Source organism: Microcaecilia unicolor, chromosome 1, assembly GCF_901765095.1.
Source record: "Microcaecilia unicolor chromosome 1, aMicUni1.1, whole genome shotgun sequence".
Taxonomy (NCBI): Eukaryota; Metazoa; Chordata; class Amphibia; order Gymnophiona; family Siphonopidae; genus Microcaecilia; species Microcaecilia unicolor.
Genome location: NC_044031.1, coordinates 399,708,726 through 399,721,282, shown reverse-complemented (window position 1 = coordinate 399,721,282; position 12,557 = coordinate 399,708,726). Strand labels below are relative to the sequence as shown.

The following is a 12,557-nucleotide window of genomic DNA, read 5'->3' as shown; positions in this document are numbered from 1 at the left end:
GGTTGATGGCAGCAGCCATAGTGCTAGTCCCTTGGGCTCAAGCTCATATGATACCATTAGAGAGTTCTCTTTCCAGTCATTGGCAATTACCCAGGGCTTCCACTGTTACCTTCCGTGGACATCTCAAGCCAGAAGCAGCATGAGTTGGTGGCTGTAGTCATGGAATCTACTTCGGAGCTTTAGCCTTCAAACTCCCTGATGGACAGTTGTGACAGTGGATGCCAGTTGGGAAACACATTATCAAACAACAACAAAAAAAGAATGTCCCTGACCAGCAGTAAACTTGTCAGCAGCCTGAAACCTCAGAAGAGTGCTGAAAAGAGCCCCAGTTAATTTAAGTGCTGCTGCTCTTCGCTTCTGTAACATTTCAATTGTTTACTGCTTTGAATGTTAAAGGCAGGCTTACATCAGGCAATTAGGAAGGACTCTCTGAAGAAAAAAAAAAGGACGTCCCTGTTTTTCTTACCTGCCTGAACTGACCACAACCACGGTTCTCTCAACAGTCCCCTCCAAGGTTGTTTTCAGTTTGTTCCCCCCCCCTCCCCCCCCCCCCCCCCCCCCCCCCCCGACAGGATCGGGACATGCAAGGACATCCAAATCAAAACTTTTTGGACGTCCCTCCCTCCAGGTCTCTCAGCCAATCACAGCGTGTTTAGCTGTTACCAGTATCAGCTAAACGTGCTGTGATTTAGAGACCTAGAGGGAGGGACGTCCAAAAAGTTTTGATTTGAACATCCTCGCACGTCCCGATCCTGGGGGGGAGGGCGCAAGCTGAAATCAACCTTGGAGGGGCTGTTGAGAGAATTGTGGTTGTGGTCAGTTCAGGCAGGTAAGAAAAACACGTCCAAGAAGGACGCCCATCACAAAAGCTGCAGGAAGACGTCCAGCTCGTGTTAGGCAGTTGGATGTCCCTGATGAGCACTTGGATGTTTTTTTTCCTTCCGATTCCCTGGCAGCAGCCCCAACAAGAGGTGCAGAGTGTCAGCAAAGCTTCCCGGAGAAGCCACGCTCCCTCCCTCCCTCCACACCCGGCTTCTCCCTACCTTCCGTGTGGCAGCTGGAAGCAGTGAGCCACATACGATTAATCTGACTTCTCTAAACTGACTGCAACTTAGAGGAGATGCACCCCGTTTAAAGCATGTAGCCCTTCCCTTAGAGAAAGCTGCAAACGTCCAAGTGCTCGTCAGGGACATCCTCTTTTGTTTTAGTGAAGGACGTCCATGTTAGGCACTTTAGAAGGACGTCCCTGACGAGCACTGGACATTTTGTTTCCAGATTGTCGTTCGTTTTTGGAGCTGCTTGTTCAGCTCTGCAAGAATTCTTTTTCCTTCCGATTGCCTCACAGCAGCCCCACCGTTAGGTTTTCCACGGTAAAGGGATCGGAAAACGGTAGTGCATCTCATTACAATACGAATTTTACTTATTATAATACTAATTTGCTCATCTGCATTCCGTTTTCGTTAGCTGCTACCGTGACAGGACAGTGCAGTTTTGTGCATGTCATGGTTTACTACTTGCACGTTAAACTGGCTAGAACCAGTTTAACCCACGAGCTGGCTCATTAACTTTAGTGCATCTGGCCCTTTGTCTCCAGTTTCCTGGGAGCAGTGTTCCTTTTCTGGTCTATGTGTGTCAAGGCAGCTTCCTCTGTTTGCTTACACTCCCCTTTACCTTGTCTGCTGAGTGGCTCTGCCCTGTATATTCCTTTAGCAGTTCCCTTTTTCCCTTGGCTGTTGTGGGGCCAGCTTTGTGTATTCTTATAGGTAGTTCTCCCTTTCCCATTGTGTGCTGTATAGTCATCCTAGTGTGTTCCCTTGTGGGGCTTCCTGTATCTTTGTATGCTGTGGGTGCAGCCTAGTTCCCTTGACTGCTGTGTGGCCCAGCCTAGTGTATTCCTGTGAGTGATTTCCCTTTTTCCTTGGGTGCCTCGTGGCACACCTTAGAGTATTCCTTGAGTGGCTTCCCCTTTCCCTGTGTGTTGAATGGTTCAGCCTAGAGTGTATTCCCATAGTTGGTTCCCTTTTTCCCTGAAGTGCTGTGTGGTACAAGCCTAGAGTGTTCCTTTCTGGGACTTCCTGTATTCTTGATCGCCCTGTGGCACAGCCTTGTATACCTTTAGAGGCTTCTCACCCTTTCCCTTGTGTCTCTACCCTGCACTGTGTGTGCTGCTTGTGCTCCAGCTCTGTGGGGAACCCTTGTTGTTCTTTCTCCCTTTCCAGAGTGTGACTGGGTTCCCGGTTGGCCATGAGGCCCGCCTGCTTGGACTCTACACGAGTGGGCTCCCGGTCAGCCGTGAGCCCCGCTTGAATGCTCTTGTCTCCCATTTTCTGGTGGTGCCTGTTTGCTGTTTTGTGTGTGTGCGGGGCTTGGTGGTTGGGGTGGTGCGTAGGGCCTGTTCAGTCTACCCTAGACCTTGGCCAGAATCCTATACTAGGCCTCGGCCTGGGCTCAAGGGCTCACGTCCCGAATAACAAAGTGCAATTTGTGATGACAACAAGGCTTCCTGTAAAACTGGATCTTTCCGATTGCCCAATGCTATTCTTTTATTTATTTATATTTTCCAAATTAATTAAACAAAGATACATTATCTTTGAGGAAATATTAGAGAGCACAGGAAAGAAATTCTCCATGGAAGAAAATATACTTGTAAACAAAAAGAAAAACAAATTTCCATACTCTATTATAGTCCACATAACTGGATCCAAGGTGTCCTAGGATATATACCAAGGGGAGTTGGTAACGGATCAATAGATATAGAACAAAATTAGGCTTACTCTTATTTACTTTAGGCCTATTATAAGGATTGTCCTATTTCCTTCTTGGCCTTTATAAATTCACTCAATTGGTTAACATCATAAAAAACATATTTCTTATCCTTAAATGTTACCAAACATTTGCATGGAAAACGCAATTGAAATCTAGCTTGCAATGAAATTACTTCATGTCTCAAGTCCCAAAACTTCTTTCTACATTGTTGTGTCCATTTAGAAACATCTGGGAAAATAGAAATTTTCCCTCCTAGAAAGTCCACTTTAGATTTTTTGAAATAAAGTTTTAGTAATGCTTCTTTATCTTGAAGGAAAACAAATTTCACTAAGTGTAGATCTTTTTTTTTTTTTTCTTCTTCAGTAGATCGTTCTAAAAAAGCAGTTAAATCCAAACCTTCTGATTGATCTTTTGATTGAGCTTGATTTCCTTGTTCCTGAGAAATTTCTTGCTTTACCTGCAAATAATAATTTTTTTGAACAGGTGGAAAAATCTGCTCCGAGTATTTAAACTCTTCCTTCAAAAATCTGAAGAACATCTCTTTTGGAGATGTCAACTCATTAATAGGAAAGTTTCAAATTCTCAGGTTTTGATTTCTCATAGCGTTTTCTAAATTTTCAGTCTTTCTCACAGCCATCAACTTATCACTCACTATTTGAGATTGAACCTCACGTAACTTTTGCAACTCTCCATCAACTTTCAATTGTTTAGTTGATACAGCTTCTAAATCAATTTTTATGCTTTTTATTTGAGTAGCATTATTTATGGAAACAGAAATAAACAAGACCTTATGAAGGTTTTCTAGGGCAGTCCAAATAGCTTCCAACGAAATTCCAGCAGGTCTTACCAGCGGTTGAGTTGCCACCAAACATAGCAATGTTTCAGCCGAGGAAATATCTTTTTGCTCCGGAACCACCGCTGTAGCTTGAAATCGCTGAGCTCCCTCTATTTTCTCCCGCGCCTTCGTTTGTTCACCCGGGACCTGCCTCTCTTTCGGAGATATCGATAGTCCTCTCTCCTGGCTGCGGGAATGGAGGGGTTAATGGGCCAGCAGGGCTGAGTGAAAAATCACTCTCCAAGCTGGTGCTCTCCCCTGCACCGGCAGCGGAAGCGCCTGTCGGGGTCGAAGCCAGGAACGCTGAGATAGATGTTTGTCGAAGGGAAGGAGGTTCAACCTTAGGAAGAGGAGGTCCCTTAGGTTTCCCCTTTCTCGTCGGCATATTCCACTAAATGAAAGGTGAAAAGGTATACTAAAATTGAAGCAAAGAAGAAATTTTTAAATTTCTTTAGGGAGCTAATGTCTCTGCTTCCTACTCGTCGGCCATCTTGGATCGCAGGTCTTATCTTTCTTTTCCCTGTGCCCAATGCTATTCTATCTTTAATAATCTGTTTCTCTAATCGTAAAATTTCTTTATCTCGCATAACTTTCCATCGTGCCACGTATGCAATAATCTCCCCTCAGAGAGTCACCTTAGCTGTGTCCCAATAAAGAACAGGCTGTGTCACATGAGTGGCATTATGTTGTTCATACTCTTGCCACTTATCAATCAAAAAGGAGTGAAATGTAGGATCCCAATACAATTCCAAAGGGAAACACCACTGCCTCCACCCTCTCTTTCAGGAGTTAACTGAATCATCGCCCAAATTATAGCGTGGTCCAAAACCCCATAAGATCCAATTTCAGAAGTAAGTAAACTATTAAAGAATGATCAGGATACCAAAAGGTAATCAATTCTTGATTGTGTATTATGAGCCCGGGAGTGATGTGTATAGTCCCTTTCACCAGGGTGAAACAGTCTCCAAGAATCTATCAAATCTAAGGAATCACACAACAGAGGGATCCCTCGAGACTTATCAATCCATTGATTCCCTGAAGGGTGGTAGGAGCAATCCTGGGCAGGATCAAAAGCTAAGTTAAAATCTCCCCCCCATTATAATATCTTGATGTTCATATGGTAAGAGGAGATTAATTAACCTAGCAAAAAAACCTCTATCAGAAATGTTAGGTGCCATATACATTACACAAAATCATTGGGTGTTTGTTGACCAAAACCCTTGCGACCACAAACCGCCCCTCAGGGTCCTGGAATGACCTTTTGTATCTGAATATCTAAAGATTTCTTAAAAAGAATAAGAACTCCAGCCTTCCGCTCAGAACCCGGAGATTCCACCAAAGATCCCACCCACCATTTTTTGAATTTGCGATGCTCCAAGGAGGACAAATGAGTTTCTTGTATAATCGCTATGTCTATATTGTGGCAATGAAGGATTGTAAAATCTTTTGTCTCTTGATAGGAAAAGTAACTCCCCCTACATTCCAAGATTCTATTTTAAAATGACTCATTCAGAACCCAGCACACCTGGGGACAAGGATTGTGAAAAATGTACTTTTCTCTGGGACAGCCCCCCAGGCTCAGGCCATCCCAGCCACCTTGCAAAATGAAAACCCACAAGCTCGGAACTCTCCCCAGGAAGGAAAAGAAACATCCCACACCCCCACCCTCTAGCTTCCACTCCCCCTTGCTATAACCCATCCCTACAACACTAAGAGCTCCCAACCACCTCTTCGGTGGAGGAAAATCTGGATCGCCAAATCCTCCCGCTTATCTAGCAGACCAGACAGCAACATTCTCCTCCTACAAAAGGAACAGACTACTTCCTTTAACAGTTAACATTACCATACAAAATTGTTCTAATAACTGCTTGCAGCTTACCCAGGGGCACAATAAGTATATTCAGCAGGAAAACCAGCCCCTTACAAGAACCCAGAACCCTAAGGCCTACTGTAACATACCATAAATAGCTACCTGCTTTATTAAGAACAATAACATCTTGTAATAAAAGTCAACAAGACCCAGATATGAATTAACAAGCTGAAAAGACTCACAAAAGGAAATAAAAAAAAAAAAAAAAGAGGAGGAGGGGCACCAAGGGAGCCCCTACAACCAAGAAAGCAGGGCATGAAGCATAGCAAAACACCATTTAAGGCACCCCCCCAACCCAAAAATATGGCTAAGATAATAAGACTGAGTCCTCATAGTTTCGTCCGCACCCACCAGTCAGAACTACATGTTACCATTTCGCACAAAAGTGGACACATCAAATCAAGGCTTCCAGCTCTAAAGATCCTTAAATCATACAGTTCCAGAATTAGGCATAATTCTTTCCTTCTCTTCCCTTCTCTTCCCTGTCGCCAAAATCTGAATGCCAATAGAAAGTCCAAAAACCTTCGGATTCCAACCACTTCAGGTTTTCCCCACAAAGGGTGCGCTCAGTTGGCACCTAAGTGCGTTCTGCGACTCAACTTGAGATTGAAGAAGGCAGCCCAGCTACAAACTGCGAGGCTGCAGATGCTGCATCAAAACGTGATGATCCATTGTAAAAGATCCGTAATTTAGCTGGGTATGCCAAGTTAAAACAAATATGGCGCTTCACCAACTCTGTACATGTAGGGGCAAAAGCTTTCCTAGCAGAAGAGGCCTCCGCTTAATCCTGAAAGCATAAGATTACATGATCTTTGTATTTTCAACTGTTTTGCCCCCACGTATCGCTTTTAAAATTTCCACTTTGTCCCAAAAATACGCTGTTAATTGCGGAACGTTGGGCACGAGATCTGCAGAAACCTGGCTTAGCGTTGGACTATACCAAGCTGATATCCCGTATACCCACGATATCTGTCAATGCAAATTTGCGGGAATGCCAACTTAGAATCCTATATAGAGCTTATATGACCAAGGCTCAAGTGTTTAAGATAGGAGGAGTGCAGGATCCGCTGTGCTCTAAATGCCACCAACGGGAGGGAACGTTTTATCATAGTCTCTGGGAATGTCCTATCATACAATAATATTGGAAAGCAATAATAACATATCTAGAAAGCCTAGTAAACTCCCGAATTAGTTTTACCCCCATGGGAATAATATTGGATAAATTTGAGCTATTTGGCCCCCAAAGAGGAGGTAATCGACAATTAATTTGGAAGGCTTGTATGGTGGGGAAGAAATTGATCTTGAATAGATGGTTGGATGGGGACCCACCAGATTACTGGCACTGGAGGAACAGATTTCATGAGCTGCTTTTGCATGAGCGTAAGGCGGTGGGACCCTCCCAGAAGAGATGAACCAGATTTTTGGAGACATGGAGACCCTATATACAATCCCTTTCTTCAAGTGCATGGAGTTTAGTTTTAAATGGCATGAAACGTTAGCCAAGGTTTTGTTTTTTTTTGCTTTATTTAAAAGGGAGGGGTGGGCGGGGAGGAGGGCAGGTATAGACGATCGGTTTAGTAAGTAGATAAAGATAACATTAATAAATAATTGCACATGGAGGTCGAGTTGTATGTTTGAGTAAAGTAAAATGGGATCTAGGTACATGGAACTGTTGTTGTTAAGTCTATGGTTTTCAGCAAGAAGGATCTGCCTAAGACACAGCGGCTTTGAGACATAAGGGTTCTGGCAGAGCCTCACATATATGGATACAAGTATTCTGGAAACTCCCTGTTAGAGGAAGGGTACATTAGTGTGCTCTTGTAACTAGCAGATCACAGGAGTGACCAGACAAATTGCATATTTTGTTCACGTGTACTCAGTACATAGAAGTGGAGGGTAGGGAGGGTTATGGGTGGGGAGGAAAAGTTAAATTGTTGATGATGTGATTGTTCTTATGTTCATGTGTGGCCGATTTGGCTCTGTAACATGCAATTTGTAGAGCTTGTTGCTTATTCACTTTCAATTTCATCAATAAAAAATGTTGAAACAATAAAATTTCCACTTTGTGCACATAATTTAAAAGTCGAAATATCACCACTCTTGGCCGATTGGAAGATTCACGTTGTTGTCCCATCTTCTGCATTTGCTCAATGAGCAGATGGCCAGCTTTACCTGGCAACAAGAGAGAGTCCGCCAGCCATTTTTCCAAGAAAGAACAGAGGTCAGACTCCGGTAGCCCAACCAGCCGGAGGTTATTCCACTGCGAGCGGTTTTCCAACTCATCCACCTTGGCCTTCAGATTACGATAGCAGGAATCCAACTGTGGCTGACGGTCCTCCAGCGCCCTCACCGAGTCCTCTGCCGCACTCACTCTCTGTTGTAATAGTTGTAAATCATTAGTAAGGGTAGCAAAGTTAGAATCCATTAGATCCAATTTATCCATCACCCTCTGAAATTGGTGATCCTTAGAGACTTCCACCGCTGCACTCACCTCAGTGATTATTTCGGCAGCCCACGCAGAGCTCGGTGATGGAGACGAGGGCGTGCCTTTGTTGGCCATTTTCTGATCAGGCACCAGGCTTCTCTCCCGATCCTTTTTAGCGTCCCTACTCGCCATTACACACCGATATAAAAACAGCTAGGTCACTGCAGAGCAAGACACAGTCCACTTGAGACTGAATCAACGCGTTGAAGATGGTAAGCCGATAAATGGAGGCACTTTAAGGCTGGTTAGATTGGAGAACCCTAACCTCCGTCTTCAAGCCTCCATCCCCCAACCTGAAGTCATCATTTTATTTTTTAAATCCTTACGCTTGTACACAATCTGTCGCTCTATCTCTGATTTGATTAATCCTTGCACCCCTTCCCGTAGTCTTAGGTCTCTTGATGCACATAGATAGGTTATACCTAACCCCTGATGTATCATTCATGAATCTACACATCATTCGGCATTTTTCTGTTTAGCACTCTGGAGCAATCTATCCAGTCCCTTACACAGTGAATAATCATTTTCCAGATTCAAAGCTCTATATATGACTCATTATTGTCAGGAGGCATTCACCAGAACTTAGTTTCCTGCCTGAAGTTCAGCTCCTAGGGAAGCTGCTGTGCCGTTTTCTTTGGTTTGATTGTGCTTGTCCGTGAGTGTGTCCGCTATCCTATGAACTATTTCATTCCTTTCTGATTTTATTTTTTTATATATTTTTTATTATAAACTGCTTAGGTTCTTCTTTTGTTTGGATTGTACGGTATAGCAAGTTCTTATTAAACAAAACATTTCCCTCCAAACCCCCCCCCCCCCCCCTGAAAGTCATAAACATTTAAGCTATAGTAGCTATAGTGTGGACTGATGCAGGAATGCAGGAATTCAACAAGCGCTCAGCACAGTTGGTGCTGCACTTGTTCGAGAGAGGTACAAAGCTGTCCTGGGCATGATGGAAGATACAGAGGTCCAGATCCAGTGTTCCATTCCCTGTTATTCTCGGAGAACCCCCATTACAGATATGCAATTTCACTTTTTCTGTGATTGTAACACATCAACACAGAAAAAGTGACTTAAGAATACCAGTCTAACAGGCTGCTCAGGCTGTGGCTTGTACCCTGGGCATATGGCATGTGGTACATACTAAAATTTCCCCACCAATTATATTTTTGTAACTCTCCCATACAGTTTGCTCCTGTATTTCAGCAGATGGGAGGGTCTTGGCCTTAAAGTGTTGAGGCAATTAGTGATAACACCCTTGTTTCCTTTGAGGTTCTCCAGATGGATTGAGTGAGTGATTATTTTCATTATTGCCAAATTGGAGGCGCTGAGTAAGCGTGTGGTACCACATTGGGAACGAGAGTCTCTTCTTCTGTTGAAAATGTTTTGCTTGGGGGTTGGGAGTGGTTTAATATCACGTCTGTACAAAGCCCTGCTTATGAGCGCACCTTTTGTGTGCACTTACGAGGAGCGTTAGGAAGCCCTTTTGGAGTATTATATATTGGGTGCCCAATGGGAGGAGATTTATTGGAATTTATTGCAACCTTCTATTTCGATTAAGTTAAGGAAACATGGTTATACAATTCTTTTTCACTGGTATTACACGCCAGAGCTCCTCCATAGGCTTTTTCAGGTGAGAACTGGTGTGTGTTGGAGAAGGTGTGGTAAGCCTGGTACTTTTGTTCATATTTGGTGGGAATGTTCCAGAGCACAGAAATATTGGCAGATGGTTATTCAACTTTGCATGATTATTTTACATATTACGATCCCTTTAGAGCTCTATGTATTGATGTTAAATGAGAGAGTACCTGGGATGGAAGCTGACACTTGGAAGATTTTGGCATTAGTTGCCACAGCAGCTTGGATTTGTTTGGCATCCTGTTGGAAGAGTTTCGCTGATGGCATCTAGGAATCAGCTTTTGAACAAGCTGAATTATGTATATTTAATGACAAAATTAATTACGTTGAAGAATGATACCATGGGCACTTTTCAGAGAACTTGGAGAGGTTGTCCAATGTGAGTTGCGACTGGTACTGAAGATTTTTTTTCCCATTTTTTTCTTGTGGTGAATGTGAATAGTGTTGAAGGGAAAGGGGGTTATCGTTTGCTTGTTCTCTGGAATGGGGCCTGGTGCTTCTTGTTATCTTGGTTTTGATGGCTAATTTACGATGTGTATCCTTTAATTTATTAATAGTGTTTACAAAAAAAAAAGAATGCCAGCCTAACATTTTAATATTGTAATGCTATGTTTTCAGCATGCACAGCAAGATCGAGGCCTGACCCAAACCAACAGAAAAATAGATACAGAAGTGGCAGGACTGAGAACCATGCTGGAATCTCATAAACTGGACACAATTAAGTACTTAGCAGGTAAGAGCTATTCCCCCATTTGTTTGCAGGGGGTCTTTTGAGACAATAAGAAATCTCTTCTAGTCAAAGGAAAATACTCAGCCTGCAAGATTATAAGTCTTAGCAATTTTAAGTTGTTCTTTTATAACTAGTGAGGATATCCTATTTACCATAATATTCTTTTATTCCTTTTATTAATAATCCATGGCATGCATGCCAAAATCTTTTTAATCAGTCTTATAAATTAGAACTTAGCTAGCATTAGCAAGTATTATCACTGTGGGTACCCTATAAAAAGTGCAGAGCCATGAATTTTCTAAGTGCAACATATAGGGATAAACACAGGCAGACTAAAACTTGAGTCTGATAAAATGGCCTTCTATGCTAATTACACAGTTTTGGTCTGCTTGCAGTTTTGTTCGGATCTTTGCCTCACAGTGGGGAAATAATTAATGGTGAACTTTTTGATTCTTTAACATCAGTGTAAACGTTTTTAGAAATCAGGTATGAACACATTAGAAAAGTTGTTAGTATGGAAATCAGCATATTGTTGAGTGCACACACTATCCTCGGGGCTTGCAGCATTAAACTACCTGGTTTCCAGCTCCTACTTGAGGTTAGAGCTAATGTAGCTGGATAAGAGAGGTTTTTTGGCTGTTGGTTTACAAGCTAAATGGTTTTGGCTGGCCCTGTTTAATTTCATTTACTTAAAGAATGTGTGGGATAAACAATTTTTATACAAAAGGGTTTGAGAATACTTGGGGGCAAAATAACTCTCCAAAAATGTAATGGACTGGGATGAAATTTGTCATAAAGGAAAAAGCTGTAAAGAGACAGTTTGGAAATAGATGAGACTAGGGTTTTCAAAGAAATAACCTTCTCTCCCCCCCCCCCCCCCCCCCCCCCCCCCCAAAAAAAAAAAGTAGTCCTAATTTCTGCAGCATAGGTAGTGATACATAACTATCAGAGGATTCCTCCTTTCAAACTGCCTCTCTCCTGCCTTCTACTTTCCCTGCCACTTGCCCCCCCCCCCCCCCCCCCCCACCGACAAAAAAAATAAAAATACTAGTTACCTCCTGCCTCCATGAACAAAGTTGCTTCTTCTCCTTTTTACTGTGTAGGATGCACACACACACACTGCACAACTACACGTGTGTGGGGGGTGGGGAGCTGGAAAATTCATGAGCTGTACTCTGCATGCTTTCCCCACTTGTTGAAGTACTTTTTATTTGAAATTTTTATTGGCTCAACATAAGTATAACAGTCTTATTCATTGATACCTCTTCAGTACACTGTAGGACTTTTCCATGAAGCAATCAAGTGACCAAACATTTTCTTGAAAGAACTATTTCCCCATCTATCTTAACGCCTTCCCCATCCCAAACCCTGCAAACTAAATCATCCCAACCCTCGCCCTTCCTCCTTCTTCCTCTTCACCTTTAACATTCCCACCCAACTTATCTCCCATAATTACAGATGCCTAATCAGACATGGATGTACACTGCTATTTCTTAACCCACATAATGCTCACTGACATATCCCATAATCTCACAAAATAAAAAACCCACGGGAAACCAAAACTCTCAAAAAAAAATAAAGCAGTATTATATGAACTTCTAAAAAATTTTAAAAAATTATAATATATATATAATAAACACATAAAAAGGTTCATGCAGTAAACAAAGGATGCTATAGCATCTACACTGTGAGGGACTGGCACAATGAGTGTTCATAAAATCTACTGTTGTATATTGGGTTCCTTGACAAAGCAATTAGCAAAACATGGTCCATGTTGGGACACTTCAAGAATTCTAAATTAGTTATTGTTGAATGCTTATTAAAACCGTTTGAATAATTAAAAGAAGACTATGCGTTATCCTTTGGGTTGTCTCTTCAGTTAAGACATTGACTTCTACTTTAAATGTCTGATAAATTTTACTGCATGCACCTTTTCATGTGTTTACTTATATTTTTTTTTAGAATTTCATATAATACTGCTTTAGTTTTTTTGACAATTTTGGTTTCCCATGGGGGTTTTTTTTTTTTGTTTGTTTTGTGAGTTTCAACATATCCTTTTTGATGTTTTTTAAAAAAAAATGTTTCCTCTTTGTTTTTGATATCCCATAATCTGACAACCACCTAATCTTTTGTTTCAGCTCTTTGTTTCACCTAATCTTTTGTTTCAGCTCTTTGTTTCACCTAATCTCAGGGGCCCGCAGACCTCAATTTATGCCTAGGTCTTCCCTAACCACTG

General features: G+C 42.2%; 1 protein-coding gene across 3 annotated transcripts in view; it reads left to right on the top strand.

Moving 5' to 3' along the window:
• The window catches only part of MCUR1 (mitochondrial calcium uniporter regulator 1), a 137,807-nt gene that overhangs the window by 117,535 nt on the left and 7,715 nt on the right, over positions 1-12,557 (top strand). For all 3 annotated transcript variants that reach the window (XM_030211222.1, XM_030211213.1, XM_030211206.1), the window contains one exon: positions 10,210-10,324. In XM_030211222.1, the coding sequence (XP_030067082.1) occupies positions 10,210-10,324 (115 nt within the window). The remainder of the gene's footprint in view (positions 1-10,209; positions 10,325-12,557) is intronic.